The sequence below is a fragment of the Typopeltis vanoorti genome, chromosome 5 (assembly GCF_054136105.1).
Source record: "Typopeltis vanoorti isolate ZY-2024b chromosome 5, IOZ_Tvanoo_1.0, whole genome shotgun sequence".
Classification (NCBI taxonomy): Eukaryota; Metazoa; Arthropoda; class Arachnida; order Uropygi; family Thelyphonidae; genus Typopeltis; species Typopeltis vanoorti.
Genome location: NC_143553.1, coordinates 101,235,589 through 101,256,154, shown reverse-complemented (window position 1 = coordinate 101,256,154; position 20,566 = coordinate 101,235,589). Strand labels below are relative to the sequence as shown.

Here is a 20,566-nt window from a genome sequence, read left to right as displayed (position 1 = left end):
TTGTTTATTAATTTTTTCCTTTGTGTAAACATGTTGCTCTCCAGCTTAATTTAATTTTGTAACCTAATGGATAATAATAATAGGCCTCTAGCTTTGATGTAGTAAGGTTTTTTTCCCTCTCACCAGAGGTCAGGCCAATAGTTGTAACAGTTGGTCAATAACTTGAGCATGCCATGTAGATTGTACTGCAGCTTGTTTCTTGGAGAATCTATAGAACAAGTGAAACATTTAAGTTATTTATGCACAATTTTTAGTGAAGATAGCAAATTAAATATGTAAATAGACAACAGAATCAACAAAGCTGGGTATGGCAGGAAATCAATAAATTTATGTAGAATAAGAAAGAAATTAGGCAAAACATTAAACTAGCTGTATATAAGACAGTTTTGAAATCAATTTTAACTTATGAATCTGATGCTGTGTTAGAAATAAGACTTGATCCAAAGACTGAAGATCACAGGTGTGAAAGTTTTGAGAAATATTATGAAAGTGAATAGATGTCACCAGTGGCAGAACCATATTAAAAATGAGGATATTAAGAAGGATCTTGATATGTAAGGAATTCCTGCATTTAGGAATGTGTGAATAGAGTTAATATAATGTAGTATGGTCACTTAAACAGAATCACTAGGGTGGAAGGAAAAAGATCCAGCGTCTAGGAAGACCAGAATCTAGGTAGAGTAATGCAGTAAGAAGTGCCTTAGAAGACAAATACAGGAATACCTCGATTATCGCGGTTATTGTTGCCACAAAAAATACCGCAATAATCGAATCCGCGATAATCAGGATAAATAATGTGTGTAAAATGGGTGATCAATGCCAAGGATTTTTCAAATCTATTAATTAAATTTTATATATCAAGTACAAAAGAAATGTGTTAAACATGTTAAGTAAAAAATGAAGGTTCGTTAAGAAAAACAAGATTATTCTTTAATCTTTATTTATATATAAGAAGTACATATAGTACATACAATTATTCTTTCTTGGATAAAAATTGGTGTAGAGTTGTCTGGTGGAATTTTTTCTCTCTTTTTTCTTCGTATAAAACTCAGTAGCAACGGATGGAATTTTTAATTTCCTGAAGAACTTTCAGTGATCGCTCAAGATTAGGATCGCTGTTCAAGATTTTTTTCTTTAAAATTTTAAGCAATTCTAAACATTTCGTCCATTTCTTTGAGGGTAAATTCCTTCGGTGCCAAGTCAATTTGCTCGTCATTATCATTGATTTGAGCATCGTAAGCACGTTCTCTCTCGAGGTTAATTAGGTCTTCATCATCCAGCTCCTCATCATGTGACTGAAGCAGTCCTGAACATCACCTTTTTCAATTTCTTTTAGTCCTAGATCGAAGCCCTAGAGTTTGCAGCATGGCCTAAAATATGCCGAACAGTTGATTCATTTAGACCGTACTCTCTTGCAATTTTGGCTTTGGTTATGCCTGCTTCACACTTATTTATCATATGCAACTTATCTTCTAAGCTGAACACTACGTTTCTTCTTGATAGCTGTAGACTTGAAATCATCCTTGTTTCTTTTAGCATTCATTGTAGGGGTAAATAACAAGAGAAATAAATATCCACATGTACTTCAGGCAAGGGTGGATAGTTACTGGTAAGTGGTGAGAAGGCGCTGTCGGATAAAAACGAAGCATTACAAGAGAGCAATACCTGGAGAGTGGCGACTCGAACTGGTTGCATATGTAGTGGGCTACATCTCGCTGCTGCGATAATTTGAATTTGAAGCGCAATAATTGGAATTTTGGTATCAAATTACAAACCGCGATAAATCGAGAATCGCAATAATCGAGGTATTCCTGTATATAAAATCTGATATAGGAGCCTGATAGATAAGATTACTTTAGAGTCAAATTTTTGATAGGAAGTTAGTAATGAAGTTGTCATGTACTACTGTCATAATCATTATTAACCCCCCCCCCCTCCCCTCCTCAGTCTACATATCAAGAATTTGATGATGTCTAACTCTTGTCTTTCTTTACAGAGTCACTTACCTATTCACTTCTTTATGCTCCTTGTGTAAATTATTATTGCTTCTACATTATACTATATCCAAAATGCTGCCACCTTTTACTGCATTGCCTGCTTAATCTCAAAATTCATTTATTTTACACATATTCTATTTTACCTTCTGACCTTTAGAATATGTTGAGATATTGCTGTTGGTAAGCATTTCATGACCATTTCATGTCTAAGCAGCATGATCTTCTTTCTACCTAACTCCTTGTTCCATCTCATTGCTTACGAGTGGGACATTGGCATACTTAGCCACCTCTCATGCTGTACTGACCTGGAAAGTGGCAAGAATGATCACCATCATGCTATATTCATGAGGGAGGGAGATCAGTCATGTCTTTAACTAAAACAACTTCTAACACTAATCAGGTCTAGCACTCTTTCACTTCAAGTTCCTTCTGTCATATGCTAATTGAGGAAGTTGTCTCACAACAGCTCAGCGAATTCAGCTTCATTCTTGTCATGAGATTTCATTGTTAACCCATCAATGTTTGGGCAATTAAAGTCATCCATGTTAATTATTCAGCAACCATGAGGTTGATTTGGTAATGCATTTCATCATCACCAGCAACTGATCCTTTTAGGTTTGTAACAATTCCCCACTATGTATTTGAGCTTGTTAAACTCCACCTCATCAGATAGCATGACATTATCTGTAAAGGACTTCAGAAGTCTTTCATAATTTCGCACTGACTGTGACTAAAAAAACCCTTACTACATTAAAGCTAGAGTCCTATTATTATTATCCATTAAGTTACAAAATTAAATTAAGCTGGAGAGCAACATGTTCACACAAAGGAAAAAATTAATAAATAATAAATAAAAAAAATTATTATATACATTATTACTTGTATATTAACGATATGGGTGAAGATTTGGATGGAGATATTCAGTTGTTTGCAGATGATGCAAAGTTGGGATGAACCATAAAGAGTAGTGAAGATGTTGTGGCCTTACAAGAAGACTTGAATAAATTGAGTGATTGGGCACAGAAATGGAGATGTCAGTTCAATGTTGCAAAATGTAAGGTTTTAAACTTTGGGAAACAAAAATGGGATGCAGAATTTATGCTTGGTGAGGATATATTGTCAGAGGTGGAGGAAATAAGAGATCTGGGGGTGATAGTGGATAAGGATCTGAAATTTAGGGGACACATAGCCAAATTGTGAAGACAACACAAAGGCTTCTATGAATGATGCAGAGGACGTTGACATGTAGAAGTAGGGAGATTCTTGTTCCGTTGTATAAGGCTTTGATTAGGCCACACATGGACTATTGTGCCCAGATTTAGTCACCTGGTTTTCAGAAGGATGAAGAGATGTTGGAAAGGGTCCAAAGGCGATTGACTAAGGTAGTTTCTGACCTCTGGAATGTCGTGTATGAGGAAAGATTGAGAAGAAGCAACTTGCAGAGTCTGGTGGACAGGAGGAAGAGGGGAGATATGATAGAGACCTACAAGTTATTAAGGGGCTGTTATAGGATCAATGCTAGAGAGGTTCTACAGAAAATAGTGGGAGATCGGGGGAGAACCTGAGGTCATCCCTGGAAACTGTATAAAGAGGGTGTGAGTAGGGTAGTGAGAGGCAGGTTTTTTTCGTGCAGAGTTGTGAATGATTGGAATGCCTTGCCTGAGGGTGTGTTGTCTGCAAGGAGTTTGAATGTGTTCAAGGCATGGATGATGAGCTGCGTGTGTGATAAAAGGACCTCCCAGATGAGTCTTTGACTCCATGAGATCTTGGGGTAATAATAATAATAATAATAATATTGCAATCATAGCTTTCTACTTGAACTGGATTCAAATCATCCAATACCATTACCTCCCTTTTCCTATTTTGCCTCTTTTACACTAGATTCCAGTTAGTATATCAGCCTCCAAAAGCCACATCTCACTAATGTTTACAATCTGAGGCCATAGCATATTTACCAAGGCAACACATTCTACCCATTTGTGCCCAGTATAGCTGGCATTTGTGTGCAGACATAATAAGTTACCTCCAGGCCTTTTTGTATACTCACTTCTTCGTCTGCATGACTTAGTTTGGACAAATTGTAGATCTTTGTTCTTATGTAATACCTCATGTATGAAGATATCCTTGCATAATAAGTATGAACTGGATGAGCACACAATCATCTCTCTTATCGCCATCCTGGTTGGCTGAGTGGTTAGTGTATCTGTTCTCCAGCCAAAAGGTTGCGGGTTCAATGTTGGTGGTGGGCGGTAGATGGTGTTAGTGTAGATGATGATGATGATGATGGTAATTGCGATTCATTGTAGTTGGTGGATTGAGTGGTGGAGACAGAGTTGCAGAGTAGGTGCCCTCCCAAGATGAGTCTTTGGACTCCCTGGAGGTGTCACGTAATAATAATAATCATCATCTCCATGATTATGCACATTCAAATCATTAACATAGGTGTATGACTTTGTGCATAAATTCTCTCTTTCTCTTATCATGATCTAGTTTCTTATGACTCTTCATCTTAGTTCTCACACCAATAAATAATTTCTCAAGATTCCTGATACCAAATGCATTCAGGTGTAAGCAGCCATCTTTGTTTTCTTTTTTTTTTACTCTTGTTTTACTCCTTTTATATCAATATATATATGATTTGTTTATTTGCTTACCTTACAAACCTTTTATTTTACTATTTATTATTGTTTTTAGATATTTATTTTGTATACTGCTTAAACCACTTACATAGAACAATATAGCTTAGCCACACATGTGCTAATAAAACCTAACTAGCTAACCATCCTAACTTACCATAATGTTTTAAAGTTGCATTAGTTTTTGTGTCCTCAATGTCTTATCATCAATGGCTGGAATGCTGTGTTAGTAGTTTTTTTTAATTACTTATTCTTACTACAAACTGTAATTATCTCCAGAAGTGTTTCATAATTTCACAGTTCCTCACTATTCAGCACTAAAAAGAAAAAATCTTCTTCATTTTGCTGTTTTTCCTCTATGTTCATATATTAGAGAAAGTGAATTATAAACTGCCAACTTCAGACTGTTTTTGTTCTATGCATGCCTGTTGTTATTCTGTTATATAGCATACTGGCAGTTTAAAATATTGTAATTTATAGGTATTATTTCTGGGAAAACTCCCATGTTACACCATGAAACCTCCCGTTACATAATCTCCGAGTGTTGGAATCTCCATAACATAAAAATTAGGTCACAACTCCAACCAATAGGTGATAACACAACTCCAACCAATAGGTGTTACTGTCTTTGAAGTGCTTGTGTTATCACCAATAGGTGATAACACAAGCACTTCAAAGACAGTAACACCAAGCCGACATGACATAGTATCCACTTCCTCCATGAGTTCAGACAATGACACACATGGTCGAAATGACTCGCACCCTGTTAACCCTCTCCCTGGCCCCCTTTTCCCATAAACCCTTCCCCCAAAAAACAGTTTCTATTTTCAACCCCTTTTCTTCTCTTTCCCACCCTACAAAAAAAGTGCTCCACCCACCCTTAAAAATAATATATGTATATATTATATAAAAAAAACCCTGGTTTTTTTTTCAAATTAATTTCTCCTACATTACCTACCCCCACTCCCCTGTTAACACTATAACAGCAGAAATATGCACATCACAGAAAGAAGACAGGCAACAACATCCAAGAAAAGGCATGTGCGAATTTTCTTCTAATATTCTACATATATTTGTCTATAAAATACATCTGCAATGCCCTAAGAATTCTTGAGTTAAAAGCCAATGACATTAAAAAAGGGACACTCCTAAACAAAAGCAGGCAAACTAGCCATAAAAATAATAAATATTATAATTTAGTCATGTGCATGCATGTACTCCCTAGCTGTCTGTGTGTGTGTAATTAAAAAAAGATATACTATAGAAATTTTTTTTTAATAGTATAATGTTAATAGTCATATTTTTTTTTTATAGGCTGTATTGCAATCCATGTTACCAAGAGAATCAAATTCCAAGGTAAGTTTTTTATTTTTACTTTAAAATGATGCCAAAGATTTGTAACATGTTTCATTTGGTTGAAAAATATATTTTACTTAACAAGAACTATATTTTTGTTTAATCCTAGCATTGGCAAAAGTAAACAAAAGTTTTCATGCTACATATGTTAACTATGATACATGCTATATTGCTGACCTGGTTGACTCAGTGGTTAGCATATTCGCTCTACAATCGATGCGGGTTCGAATCTTGCTGTGAGCATGGATGCATATCATTGTCTTGAGGTGGGAGGTGAACTTCATTGCCTTGTGTGAGACCACCACTCAATTTATCGGATGCTTGAAGTGGCTTGAAATAGTTCCATGTTTGTTCTCCTTAGCCCACCCATGTTATGAATATACCATGGAGGGAACTGCAGGTCAGTCCTAGTAGATGGAACTTGGAACCAGTGAATAATAAGGTGTTAAGTTCCCTTCCTGCTCCTTCTTCATTAATTTGAACTAATCTTGAACATCCAGATTTTCAAAGCATAGATATTTTCAACCATCCACCTGGCATGGTGAAATCTTGTAATTTGGAAGCTGGAACAGCTCAAGGCTGTCTACAATGCTTGAAACCTTTTGAACGGAAGTATTTCTCGGCCTGTGCAAGATCCACTTGAGAGCAGTACTATGGATTCCAGAACTATTTCAAGAATATGGTGATTGCAAGACATCCACAAGAGGTCTTTGTCCATATTTCATTCAAAATGGATGCATGCTCCATTTATCGACACAGTTTTGGCAGGGGTAGTGTTGAAGCACATGCATTTAACCTTGTCACGGATATCATATTCAACTGCTGCATCAAAAATTGCTTGCACTATGTATTCACCTGTTCCAGCCAGGAGTTTTGAAACACCAATCAGTTGATCACTCCATCACTTGAAATGAGAATTGTAAGGTAGTCAATGATTTCTTTTCGGAAATATCCTCCAGCATTTTACCATTCCATTGAATGGCTAAAAGGACATATGCTTTTTTTTCAACTTTTAAGCCTTCTGCAATTTTTAGCTTGAAAGTTCAAGAGTAGTCATTAAAATGTGTTTGGATTGTGAATACACACATCATAATTCACTCATGTTATTTCAGTATGCAAACTTTGACTTACTTCTGCAACTCCTAAATGTTAAATAAATTTGTGAAAATTTTACTGAATTTTTTACTTATATAAAACAAAATGAAAGCATGCCTCAACAAAAAACTAAACCTTAAAAATGAGTACCAACCTCTTAAACACAGTATGTAATTTTATTGAAAATTAGCAAACAAAAACAAATACTTTGTGCTGAAACAAATCAACAGTATATCATCAGTATGGAAAGAATAAGAACTTCAAAACGACAGAATACAAGATAAATACAACAATTCGTTAACCTCTAGCAGCAAGTGCTGTGTACCAGAAGGATCATATCAAGTAAATAATTTACATAGAATGAAAATCTCCCAAACTTTTGGGATAGAGCAAGTCATTCTAATTTAAATTAGGATGGTGTAACAGAGTTTCTGTTATTACAGAAACTTTTAAAACATTTAAAGCTGCTGCTTTGGAGAAGGCAAGCATTGTTCCAGAGGATGCTCTGACTGGTCCTTATACTGTGTTGTGGGAGACCTGACTTTTAATGTTTAAGGTGTTCACTGTAGTACTGATATTTATTAATCCTTTTTTCCAGAATGACTTATCTGTCAAATGTGTGTTAAGTTATTTACAAAGAATCTGGTTAATATGATAGAAACAGGTTCAAGTTTTCAAGAGATCAGAAATTTTGCTGATTGGAAAACCGCATGTGGATATCAGGTGAAACTTTTTCAAGTTTCTGCCAGTAAGTTTAGAAATGCCTGAAACCTATGTGATCAGAACCCTGCATTCTCTCATTGTATCTTAGTGTTGAAATATAATTCTGTTATTATCTGTTGAATGTGGAAAGATGAATTGTAATTCTTACAGTTCTTTACAATTATTAAGAATTGTAAGAATGAAGAACAAATGCTATGTGCTATATTAATTAAGGATTTCATAACTTTAATGTGCAAAACTTTGTTTGTTATTTGCCATTCTATGTAAATATCAGAAATTGATTTATCTGTTAGATATGATCCATATAGTACATTTGCCATTGCCATTTGGTAAACTGTCTTTTGATTAATTGTTTTCGATTAATTTTCCTGGAACCCAATACATCATCATCACATGCAGAAATAAACAAGCAATTCAAAGAGAGAAAGAATATAAGGCAAATACAACACTCAGTTAATCTATAATAATAGTACATCGGGTTCCAGGAAAATTAATTGAAAACAGTTAATCAAAAGACCGTTTACCAAATGGCAATTCATTGAGCAACAATTCATCGAAAAAGCAATTCGCTTAATAAACAATTAATTGAACCACATTTTAGCAAATGTCAATTCATTGAAAAAGCATTTGATCAAACAAACAGTAATCTGACAACAATTCATTGAGCAACAATTCATCGAAAAAGCAGTTGATAAAAAAAAAATTCATTGAAAATTTTTCAGCGAACTCCTTTCATATTTCATTGACAGAGGGCATAGAAATATGAGGAAGAATGAGAAAGATGATCTTTTGAAAGAGATAGTGAATGATTTGAGAGTAGCCCTATGAAGATTCAATGATTAGAGGCATGGTGAATGAAAAGGTATGAAAGAATTGTTTTCTGGAAAGTAGAATGACTAGGGTGATTGAAGCTCTGGATAAGAGAAGTAGCCAAGCAAAATAGTTGGTAGATGCAGTTGGCACAAATTACTTGGTTGATATCAAGAAGAATGTGAGGAAAGATGTGAAAGGAGAGTGAAAGATAACAGTGAGTTAGGTAAGGTAATCAGCTTGTTACTCAGGTATGATAATAACAAGTTGAAAAGTTAAGCGAAGATTATGAATGGTACACTAGCAGAATTGTATGATAGAAAGGAGTTCATTTTGTGAATGTGTTGGAAATTTGTGGGATGTATAGACTGTATAAAAGAGATGAGTTATGTTTAAATAGATTTGGTCTGAGTTGGTTAGAGAAACTGTTGTTGAAAGGGAAAATAATGATCAAAGTAAATGGAAGATCCTTAGGAAGCAAGAAATATTGTGGAAGAGCCCAGAAATTTGGGTTTTTCATCCCCCAGAATGGGCGAAACGATCACACACACACACACAAATTACAGTCAGGAATACTTAAGACAGTCCCTCCAGTCATAGGTCAGATGCATCAACTATGCAGGTCCCGAGCCTGGATAAAAATAAGGGGAGTGAGATGGTGAGTTAGCTGATCTCATATGGAGGTGTGAGGGAATTCACCCGGAAATTCGGGTTTTTCATCCCCCAGAACAGGCAAACCAGTCTCATGAACACACCGATGGATTACAGTCAGAAATACTTAAGATGATCCCTCCAGCCATAGGCTAGATTCATTAGCTATCCAGATCCCAAGTCTGGATAAAAATAAGGGAGATTGAGATGGTGCCATACCTCCCTGTAAAAGGGATTCAGGGCTCACAGCCATTGTATCATCATAAAAAAATAAATAAAGTAGTATCCCTTTTTAGATGCACTAGGGATATGACTTCATAATGAGTCATTATCCTTCTCTATCTACAGAATACCCACTCATACTAGTAGGTATTTACATAAAAATACCTACTAGTATTTTTAAAGAAATTATTAGTTGATCACACCACCACCCTTTCCAACAGTATGGCACCCTCAAAACTTTTACTTACTGAGCCAGGGCTATTTGTTCAAATGACTCAGTCCTTGAAACTAAGTTTGGGAATCTTTGCAACACCTTTTTAGCCAATGGCTACAGCCCATATAAATAGGGGAGATTGAATAAAATATAAAATAGATAAACTATTACATTCCCTCCTACACCCAACAGAGAGTCACAGCAAAACCATTTCCTTTCCATGTGTTAAGGATATATCAGAAAAAATAACAAAATTCTTTGCAAATTGATCTCCATACCATTTTCACATCTTTCATTCAACTAGCTACTTTTGTATATTCTCCTAAAGATCGACTATATCCTCTTGAACATTTGCGAGTGTATAAAGTTTTTTGTGCCTTCAATTTAGCCTACTTTGGACAGACTAGTTGATATGTTAATATGCGTCTTGAAGTACATAAAAATTACATTCGAGATCATCTGTATGGTAAGTTGGGATTGGCAGACCATACTCTTTCACATAGAATCAGATGGAGAAAAATATCTATATTATATAGAAGTCGTTACAGATCTCAGAGGTTGTTCTTAGAATCATCATCATGCCGTTAAGCATTATTATGAATTAATATTATAATATTCTCTCAGTTATACCATTGTGTTGTTTTATGTATAACATCACACAGTACTTTTTCAAAATCAGTCCATTGTTCGCATTCTATCTTGTAATTAACTATTGTTTCCACTGATGATGGCCTGTAATATTCAGGCTGAAATATATTTTTTTGCATGGTGAGCCCATACATGAGAGGTTGGTTGATCAGCCTATAGTACATTAGTACCGTATATGAGTAGTGGGTTGGGAAAGGAGGAACTTGTTTACATTTGATTTAAAAGACGTATATTGTATTCCTTGAGAAACACATCAGTGGGAAGACTGTTTCACAATACAGCATTAGCAGGGATCAAGGAGGAGGAAGAGAAACTTGTTCTGTGGGTTTCAAGCTGCATTTGTGAAAGGATGTTAATCAGCAGCTGCACATGTTCCAATGGGCTTAGTACTAAGCAGGGGAATTTATTGATGCTATTTCAGATGAACATATTGCAGACACCTCTGGACGAAAGTGGGAGGATTGAATTAGTAAAAGATGGATCATTAATAAGTCTAATTGCTCTCTTTTGTATTTGAGGGAGCTCATAGGGGGCCCACTCCAAATGTATAAGGTTAACAGCTGTTCAGAGGTGAAGTAACGTCTTGAATGAAAGAGAAATCCTAGTTTTTAAGAAGTTGAGGATGCAATGGTTGTGATGTGATTATGGCAGGATAGGCTTGATGTCAAGGTGATTCCAAGAAGAGAAATCTCAGATTGTCTGGAAATTTGGGTGTTGTCACAAATAATACTGAAAGAAAATGTTTTTTTTTTTTTTTTTTTTTTTTTTTTTTTTTTTTTTTTTGTGAGAAATAAGAGAGAACTTCATTTTGAACAGGGGGCATTAGATTTATGGTGTAAAGGAGTTGGATGGGATGGAATGTTTAATAGGAAGAGAGAAGGAAATGGCAGAGAGAAAGGAAAGGAAATTGGTCTGGCTGATAAGAAAATGGCAATCATTATGGATGATTTCAATTATGGCAATATAGACAAATGAAGAGACAGTGTTGGGAACCAAAGAGAATGAATTTCTTTAGTTTTTGAGGGACAACTATCTTAGGCAGTACATAAGGCTCTTCATGGAAGGTTCATTCAACTAACAACAAATCTGTCATACAGAATCTTAAAATCTGGTAATGCATTCCATTCACTAACAATTTTCCATGTAATAAAATCTACTCCTCACATCCCTCTTCACCACGCTCTTACACAACTTACTTCCTGTGATGGCCTCTGGTTCTTGCCTTCTCGTTTTCTGCTCTTTTTATAATCTCCTCTAGATTAATCTGATGCTCTATCATATCACCTATTTTCCAAATAGGTGATATGATAGATCTCATCTCATCTTCCTTATACCCTCTTTTACCTTGCGGTGTCGAGGATCCGTTGATCATCGGACCTCACTCCGTTTACAGGATAAGGTGGTCAGCCTTATGCCCCGGTGTATCCTATGGCCTGTAGTGTTGAGTTCTCAAGGCCAGTTTGCCTGCATTGTGGGATGAAAAACCCCAGAATAAACTGGGGAAAAAACCCTGCTGACCATGCCCAAGACTAGCTAACTTGGCTATGGCTGAGGAAGATCCTTCAGCTCCTCACGTCACCGACGGGAATCGAACCTAGGACACTCCTTCCCCAGGCATATGGTTGCGAAGCGCATAGCCACTAGGCTAACCACACGGACTGATAGAGCAATATGTAAAGTTCCTAGGGAGTGGAAAGAAGACAAAAGAGTACCACTCCATATGCATGGTTCTAGGATGGAGGTTCCATCCACTAATCCACATTTCTTCAACCTCTCTTCATAGCTGGCATCCAGAGTCCTGATATTGTCTTAGTTGCTCTTCTCTGGACCCCCCCCCCCCCCCCTCAATGTTTCTACATCACATTGAAATCAGGTGACCAAATCTGAGCCCAGTAGTCCAAGTGTGGTCTGATCAGTGCTTTATACAGTGGTATAACCACCTTCTTATCTCTATGGTTTAGAGTATTTGTATCATAGCGACTTATGATATTCCATATCATAGCGATATTCCACTGCAACATGCAGCCTTTGCAACACTTGCAGTATGCCCTATAAACTTCATCTGCTGTCAACCAAGATCTCGAATCTCATTCACGTCCTGCAGTACATTGCCATCAATATAGTACATAGCCTTATATTTCTGCACTCCAAATCTTATTAATGTCGAAATCAAAAGTCTATTCAAATCTTCCTGAAGGGATTCAGCATCAGTAGTGCCACTTATAATTCTTCCCAACTTTGAATCATCAGCAAATAACTGAAGATCCCCAGTCAGTCCACAAGATATATCATTTACAAACAAGTTAAACAGCAGGGGGGGGGGGGGGCAAGAACAGAACCTTGGGGCAAGCCACTGGTTACCCTCCTGTTTTGAGACACTGCTCCATCATACACAACTTGCTGATATCGTTCAGAGAGACAGTTTCCAGTCCATCTATTTCCATCATCTGCAGCTTGTTTACCAACTTATCATGTGGCACTCTATCAAACTCCTTTGCAAAGTAAAAGAATATCACTATATATGACTCTCCTTTATCCAACACACTCATCACCTTGTCATAAAATGCAAGTAAATTGCCAAAACAAGACTTTCCCTTTTACAGATCCATGCTGATCATCATAAAGAATTCAACCCAATCTTGTATTCTATTCCTAACCAATTCCTCCAACACCTCGACTACAACTGCAGTTATACTCAAAAGTCGACTGAATGAACAAGCCAATAATAAAAAGTATGATAGGAAAAATAAGCGTATGAGCGTGAACATGAACAAAATGAAGGATAGAGTGCTGTATGGAGACTCGTTAGTACGAGGTGTGTTAGTAGAGGATTTGACAAAATTGTACCAATCTGGTGCAACCATAAAGGATGTAACTGAGTCTATTAGAGAGCAAAAGGAAAGGGTGAAAGAAATGATTGTTGTGGCAGGTACGAATGATTTGAAAGGAGATAAAATGGAAATGATAGAGGACCCGAATGAATTGTAGAAGAAAAGAGTGAGAGAGTTAGAATGATTAGTCTTTTGGTATGACATGGTAAGACAGTGAAATGTTTAAAAGGAGGGCCATAATTGCAAATGACTTTATGCGTGGGTTATGTATGACGAGTGGTGTGGAATTTGTGTACGTGTGGAGTGAGTTCGATGGGCGAAAAGGATCTATATAAGATGGATGGCTTGCATTTGAATGAATATGGTGTAAGGAGACTTGAAAAAGTGTTGCTGAATGTAGTAGATGTGCAAAATCAGGGAAACTAGATTTATTAAGAGGGGGAGGGGGAGTAGATATACAGTCCTTAGGGAGGCAGTTGAATGTATGAATGAGTATAATATGTCCGAGCGAATAAGGACAACAAATAAGAATGGGATAGTTAATATAAGGCATCAAGGTAGGGTTGGGGCTAATGGGGGTCTTAAATTTATGTACACTAATCTAGGAGTATTAGGAACAAGAAGGAAGATTTTTTGGCCATGGTTGGCACTTCCAGACCACAGGTTATTGGTATTAGTGAATCATGGCCGACTATAGATGATATAGCTAGTGGGATTAAATGTGATGGGTATAGTGTGTTCAGGAATGACAGGGAGAATAAAATGGGGGGGGGGGGAGTATTGTTGATGATAGCTGATGAGCTGCAGCCAAAGCGAATAGAAGTTGAATTGCAGGATAGAGAAAAGAGCACATTTGAGGCCATTTGGTGTGAGATTGTGGCTAGCAGAACTAAATATACATTTGGGTGCTGCTATAGACCAGGTGATGGAAAAGATGGTGGTGACAGATTTCAACTATGGTCGCATTGATTGGAGTGAGGAGAGAACACACAGGAGGAAGGAATTGGATTTTATGCGGTTATTAAGGGATAACTATCTGTGACAGCATGTAATGGAAAATACTAGGGGGTCAGAGAGTGCTTGACCTAGTAATTACATCTGAGGATTTGGCTCTAACAAATATGACCACATTGCTACTAATTGGTGAGAGTGATCATAGGGTCTTGACTTCGGAGGTGGCTAAAGGTGTGGAATTTACAATTAAGACAGGGTACATGTGGAATTATTGGGCTGGAAAGTATGATAAGCTTAGGAGTTTGATTGATTCAGTGCAATGGCATGTACAACTGCGAGGACTAGAAGTTGATAGTGCATGGGAGGCAGTTAAGAAGTGTTTGCATGAAGCAATGGCTGACTGTATACCTAGAGTCTGAATAATAAATCAAGTAGGGGTTAAATGGATGAATAACACCATTAAGTTTGAGCTGCAAAAAAAGAAACAACTATGGAGGGAATTTAAGGAGAAAGGTGACTGGCAGACTCATGAATGGTATAAAGCGCAGACCAGAAGGGGTAAGAAAAAGGAGTGTGGTAAGAAAAGCAAAAAAGGATTACGAAAGAACATTGGCTATGCAGACTAAAGAGAATCCTAAACAGTTTTTTCAATATGTTGCAAGTAAAAGGAAAAATGTATATGACAGAATGATTTTAAAGAATGCTGATGGTAGGGAGGTAACTGAATCAGTTGATATAGTTGAGTTACTGAGTGAACACTTTGCAAGAATATATCATCCAGGTGGTGACATTGCAGAAATGAATGAACCAGTAGATTATATGGGAATTGTGGTGAATGAAGTGGAGGTAGTAGTCTATTGCATAACCTCAATGTCAATACATCTGTGGGATTGGATGGTATACCAGCTCGTGTCGTACGAGAAGCAGCTAAAGAATTATCAGTACCTTTGACCATTTTGTTTAATTTGAGTCTCGGGTCTGGGTTAGTCTCGAGGGGGGGGGGAAGAGGGGAAGATAGTTCCACTGCATAAAGGTGGTTCCAAGACTGCTGTTGTAAATTACCGACTGATAGCATATCTGGAATCATTGTCAAGGTCTTAGAGAAATTAGTCAAGGAAAGAATACAGGATTGGATAGATGAAAATGGGATATTGTATGGGGGACAACATGGTTTTGTGAAGGGTAGATCATGCCTCAGGAACCGTACTCCAGGAGATTGATGAGGTCAGAGATTTGGGAGTGTTGGTGGATAGGGAATTGAAGTTTAGGGGGCACATTGCAAAAGTGGCTAAATCAGCTCATCAAATCACTTGGTTTCTGAAAAATACTTTAACATACAGAGACAAAAAATTTGTTCTTCTGTATCGAGCCTTGATAAGACCCCATCTGGACCACTGTGCCCAGTTATGGGCACCAGAGTTCCTTCGTGATGGGGAGGAAGTGGAGAGGATCCAGAGACGAGTGACCAAGATGATAGCAGGTCTGTGGAATGAACCTTATGAGAATAGGTTGAAGATTTGTGGGTTACAGAAATTGGTTGATAGGCAGAAGAGGGATGATATGATTGAGACATTAAAATTACTGAAAGGTTTCTATAAGATTAATTCAGAAGATATTTTTGAAAATAGGACTGGTGGTGGGAGGACTAGGGCCATGCATGGAAGCTGGGCAAGAATGTGATTGACAAGGGTGTTAGAGTTAGGTTTTTTACTTGGAGAGTGGTGAATGAGTGGAATAAGCTGCCATAGTCTGTTGTGGGTGCTACGACTGTGAATGAGTTCAAGGCAAGGTATGATAGATACTGTGTGAATGTCGAATAGTTGTTCTTGACATGATGTTAGGGCCTCCCTGAATGAGTTTATCGACTCCTTGGAGTTGCCTGGAATAATAATAATACAGACTGGTCTATAATTGGAAACCTCCATCCTAGAACCATGCATATAGAGTGGTACTCTTTTGTCTTCTTTCCGATCTCTAGGATCTTTACCTATTGCAAGACTTAATATGTTTTCACCAGGCAGTGTGTGACATATGAAAACTGCTGGCAGAAACTAGCTTTAGCATATGTATGCTGCTTCTGTGTTTTGCTGCCACAAAGTTTATACGGCATGTTAGTTGCAACTTTTTTGGTAGAATTTTATTTGTAAAATTAGAATTTGTAAAGATTTCAAGTTTTAAACACACACACACACACACACACACACACTAGGGGAGGGCTCTCCCCCCCATCCGAGTTCCAGACTGGTAGGCCAGTTCTCCTTGAATTCTGATGACTCGAATTTTGAAGACTCGAAAGGGGGTTCCGTCCTCCACCTAATGCACCTAACCTCCGGGTTCCGGACTGGTAGGCCTGTTCTCCTTGCATTCTGATGACTCGAATTTTGAAAACTTGAAGGGGAGTGGGGCTAAGCCCCCCTTCCCCCGGTGCCTATGGCTCCCAACCCCCCGAGTTCCGGACTGGTAGGCCGGTTCTCCTTTAATTCTGATGACTTGAATTTTGAAGACTCGACACTCAGGCTAGTCCCTGAATTTCAAAACGTTTCAAATAACTTGACAAAAAACGTGAAACAAAAATGTTACAAAAAAGCTTATCATTTTATATTAGAATAGATATATATTATTTTTGCTTTACCTAAATTGAGCATATCTGTATCCAATGACTGTATTATAAACAGCTGTTGCATGTATTTTCTGGAACTGAAAATTTGAAAGAGGATGTTAGGACAGTGGTTTTTTTTTTAGTGCTACGATAAATCTGATTTGTTTTTTGCATGCATGTGTGATGGGAGTTTTTTTCCATTATAGGTGTTGTTCCAGTTGTCTCTAATTACACCAGTTGTTGCTCTAAATATAGTATACAGATATTAAATGTCTCTGTATACTGTATTTAGTGATAAACAAAGGTAATTAGTATAGCATCTGTTGAGGTTGGAGAGTTTTCACGCTATAAGAACATTTTTATTCCAGTCTTCGGAAACAAGAGACATTATAAAACTTTATCTATTCCTTGAATAAAGTGAATGTGTATTATAAATATTTATTTTGTTGATCTACAACAAAATACCACATATGTGAGATATCTATTATTGATAAGACAGAAGAGAGCTGCTGACACACACACTCAAACTAAAAAATAAATAGTAAATAAAAAAAAAAGGTTAAGGTAATGAACATAGGATTCCTTGTTGGAGGTTTAATGGAGTATTGACAATACAAGGAAAGGACTGAAAACTAATTTTAATGCTTCCAATAATTTTTTTTTGAGTCATTGAGACATCTTCAGGGAGTACAAATAACACACACACACACACACACACACACACACACACACACACACACACACACACACACATGCACACACACACACATACACACACACACAGAGAGACAATACTTGAATGAAACACAGGGGTGACTCTAGAGTCCTATATAGGTGGTTAGGTGGTGTGCCCTCTATGGACATTTGGAAGTGACCTAGAATGTAAACTGGGACCTCTGACAATTGTTTCTCAAATTTTGGGAAGTTTTATGGATCTGTATTTGTTTAAATTAAGTTGATTTCTGAGTGCATCTGCAGATTCCACAAAGTTTTTCTTTTTTTAAATTTACTATGGTGGAGGAAGATCTTATGAGTTGTAACCATTACATGGTCTGCAAGCCCAGATTGACTATAGTTGCGATTGAAGATGTAAGATTTGTGTTCATCTAAACAGATAGTGGCTTAAATGCCTATCTGTCCAAAGTTAGCCAATTTGCAAGAACAGGGTACTTCATATACTCCAGGCACAGAGAGAGGAGGGAACTGATCTTTGGCAGAATGGATAAAGGTAGCAAGTTTCCAGTAAGTTTTAAAAGCTGTGTAGAGGTTGTACTTTTTTAAAGACATGGCTATTTTTTTCTTTGTGCCTTGGATGTAGGGGATGGTGATGGCATTTCTGAAATCCTTCTGAAGGGATGGCTGAAGAATAGGGAAAGAACTGATTACTTTTTTTTAATTCTGTAAGCACTGTAGCATTGGATAGGAAAGCTTTGTATATATGGTTGAATTCTGTTGAAAGAGAGTTCCACTGGAACAAATATTATAGTCTATTGGTTTGAGTTTTAATGATGCCATCGACAGAGAGTTAAAGTTTAGAGGACATGTTGCTAAGGTAGCCCATAAGATTACTTGGCTATTGAAGAACACATTAACAAACAGAGATAAGGAAGTTATTATTCCTCTTTATAAAGCCTTGATATGCCCACATCTGGATTACTATGCTCAAGTCTGGTCTCCTTGATTTCTTGGGAATGAGGAAGCAATGAAGAAGATTCAGAAGTGAGTGAAATGTAAGCATTTTTTTTTTTTTTTAATTATGCCATCATAAATTTACTTCTAAATTTACATGTCTAGAATTTATAGGATCACATGCTATTTGCTCCTCCCAGCAACTTATGTTAATTATTAATAATTTGTTTTACAAGTTAATGAAAGTACTGTTTGACCACAGATCCCAGAGCCTAGTCTGACAACCTGCCAAGAAGAGTCAATTCATGCTGAAGGGGAAAAAGAAATAAAGGAGGTACGAACTGGTCACCAACACGCGAAATCACGTGCTTTATATATAAAATTTTCCAACTGTTATACAAGCAAAATAGTTACCACTTTAAAAACTACAATGTCCATAACAGAAAAGTTAATTTGCTGACGTGTAATATTAAACAACTCATCCCACAAGAAGATGGATTGATTACCCTATTATCGGAATGGATTCTCCTTTTGACATGTGCAGAAGTGTTGAAGGGTCTCGCATCTGTGGCCTTACAGTATTTCTGTTCACACTTTTTCTTTCCTTTGTTCGTTCTCATATAGCTTATTAATGATGGTTCACATATTTACACCTTGGAGTAATTCAAATATATCAACCAAATATAGCATTCTCCTTTATTATTGCTTTTTAACGTATCCTTTAAACAAACACATTGTACTCCCCCCACGCAAATTTGGTTACAATTAAAGAACCGTTACGAAACATAGCTTGTCAGCCTAAACATAAGCATGAAATTCTCTGGTATACAGTATTTCCTCTTGTCCCAACAGACAATTAAGTTGATGGCAAGAGTACTGCTATTGCCTCATTGTGAACATGTTAAATAACCAAGTCGAGAGCATAGCTAACTGTTGTCCATGTTCCTTAAGAATGTGTGATGATTCTTAAGAATATGGCATCCATTCCCACAGACTTATTAACATCTAACCTAATCAATACCTGATACACTTCCAAATCTTTCACTTCCAATTCTCGTAATACTTGCTTTGCTTCTATATATTGCATCACATCATTTATACCAGTATGGTGTATGCCAGTGGTGTTCAACCTTTTTTTACTTGCGAGCTACTTTTCTATGCTAAGTTATTCGGCGATCTACTCTCTTATATAGATCACGTTTCCCCCCAACCTGATATCTGATTACGCACAACTATGCAGTTAAATGTGCTCACTCACTTCGGAGGACCCACTCTCCCAGCCCTAAAAACTTTAAAGAAACTAAAAACTTTATTTGTGTATTTAAAAATTTATTTATCACTTTTAATTATTTTAATACAACAAAAAAACAAACAAATATATTGGAATAAAATATTTATTTCTGTATTTTGGAAAACCAAAGTTAGAAAAAACAACAGATTGATTACAAACTCACAAGTTACAGGAAATGCTGGTTGTTTAAAAAAAAGTTAATGTGAAATTTGGCATTGTTAGACCTCACAATATTTTCATAGTCAGGTTGATATGAAAAAGTGGCCAATTGTAGACAGTCATCCAAACGATCATTTTAATTTGGTTTCTTAATTTATTTTTATGACGTTTATATTTGAAAAAACGGATTCTGACAAGTATGTCGATCTGAAATACGACAGCATTTTTTGTGCAATATCAGTTAATATTGGAATTTTTTCATGTGTATACTTCCAAATGACTTCATTGTTTATTGATTTTAAATGTAAACTATTCTGAATGTTTATTATCTCAAGTTCTACTTCAGCTTCATTTATATCAAACAGCCCACTAATTTAATTTCTGTGATGTTCAAGTTTTCTTGAAATGGATTATTGATAAAAGATACAATCATTTCAGTTTTATTAAAATCTTTAAATCTTGAATTTATTTCTTCCTCAACTAATTCTATTTCACGAATAAATTCTTTTAAATCATAGCGAAGCATTTCTTGATTTTGTTCAAAAAATTTTAATAAATATAGGAGATGTCTAAATTTGCGGTCATTTATATTTTTCTTTAATAAAAGTAAGTATTGTTGGAAACTTTTTAATGAACTTAATATGTCAATTAAATTTTTATCTCTACCTTCTAACTCTAAATTTAAATTGCTTAATTTTGTACAGAAATCTACTAAAAATGATAAGTGCTGCAACCATCTTTTTTCACTTAA

General features: G+C 36.4%; 1 protein-coding gene across 4 annotated transcripts in view; it reads left to right on the top strand.

Annotated features, from left to right (window-relative positions):
• LOC150106691 (putative phosphorylase b kinase regulatory subunit alpha) overlaps nucleotides 1-20,566 on the top strand; it is a 745,167-nt gene that overhangs the window by 152,785 nt on the left and 571,816 nt on the right. For all 4 annotated transcript variants that reach the window (XM_090393281.1, XM_090393285.1, XM_090393284.1 and 1 more), the window contains exon 8: nucleotides 5,948-5,989. In XM_090393281.1, the coding sequence (XP_090249407.1) occupies nucleotides 5,948-5,989 (42 nt within the window). The remainder of the gene's footprint in view (nucleotides 1-5,947; nucleotides 5,990-20,566) is intronic.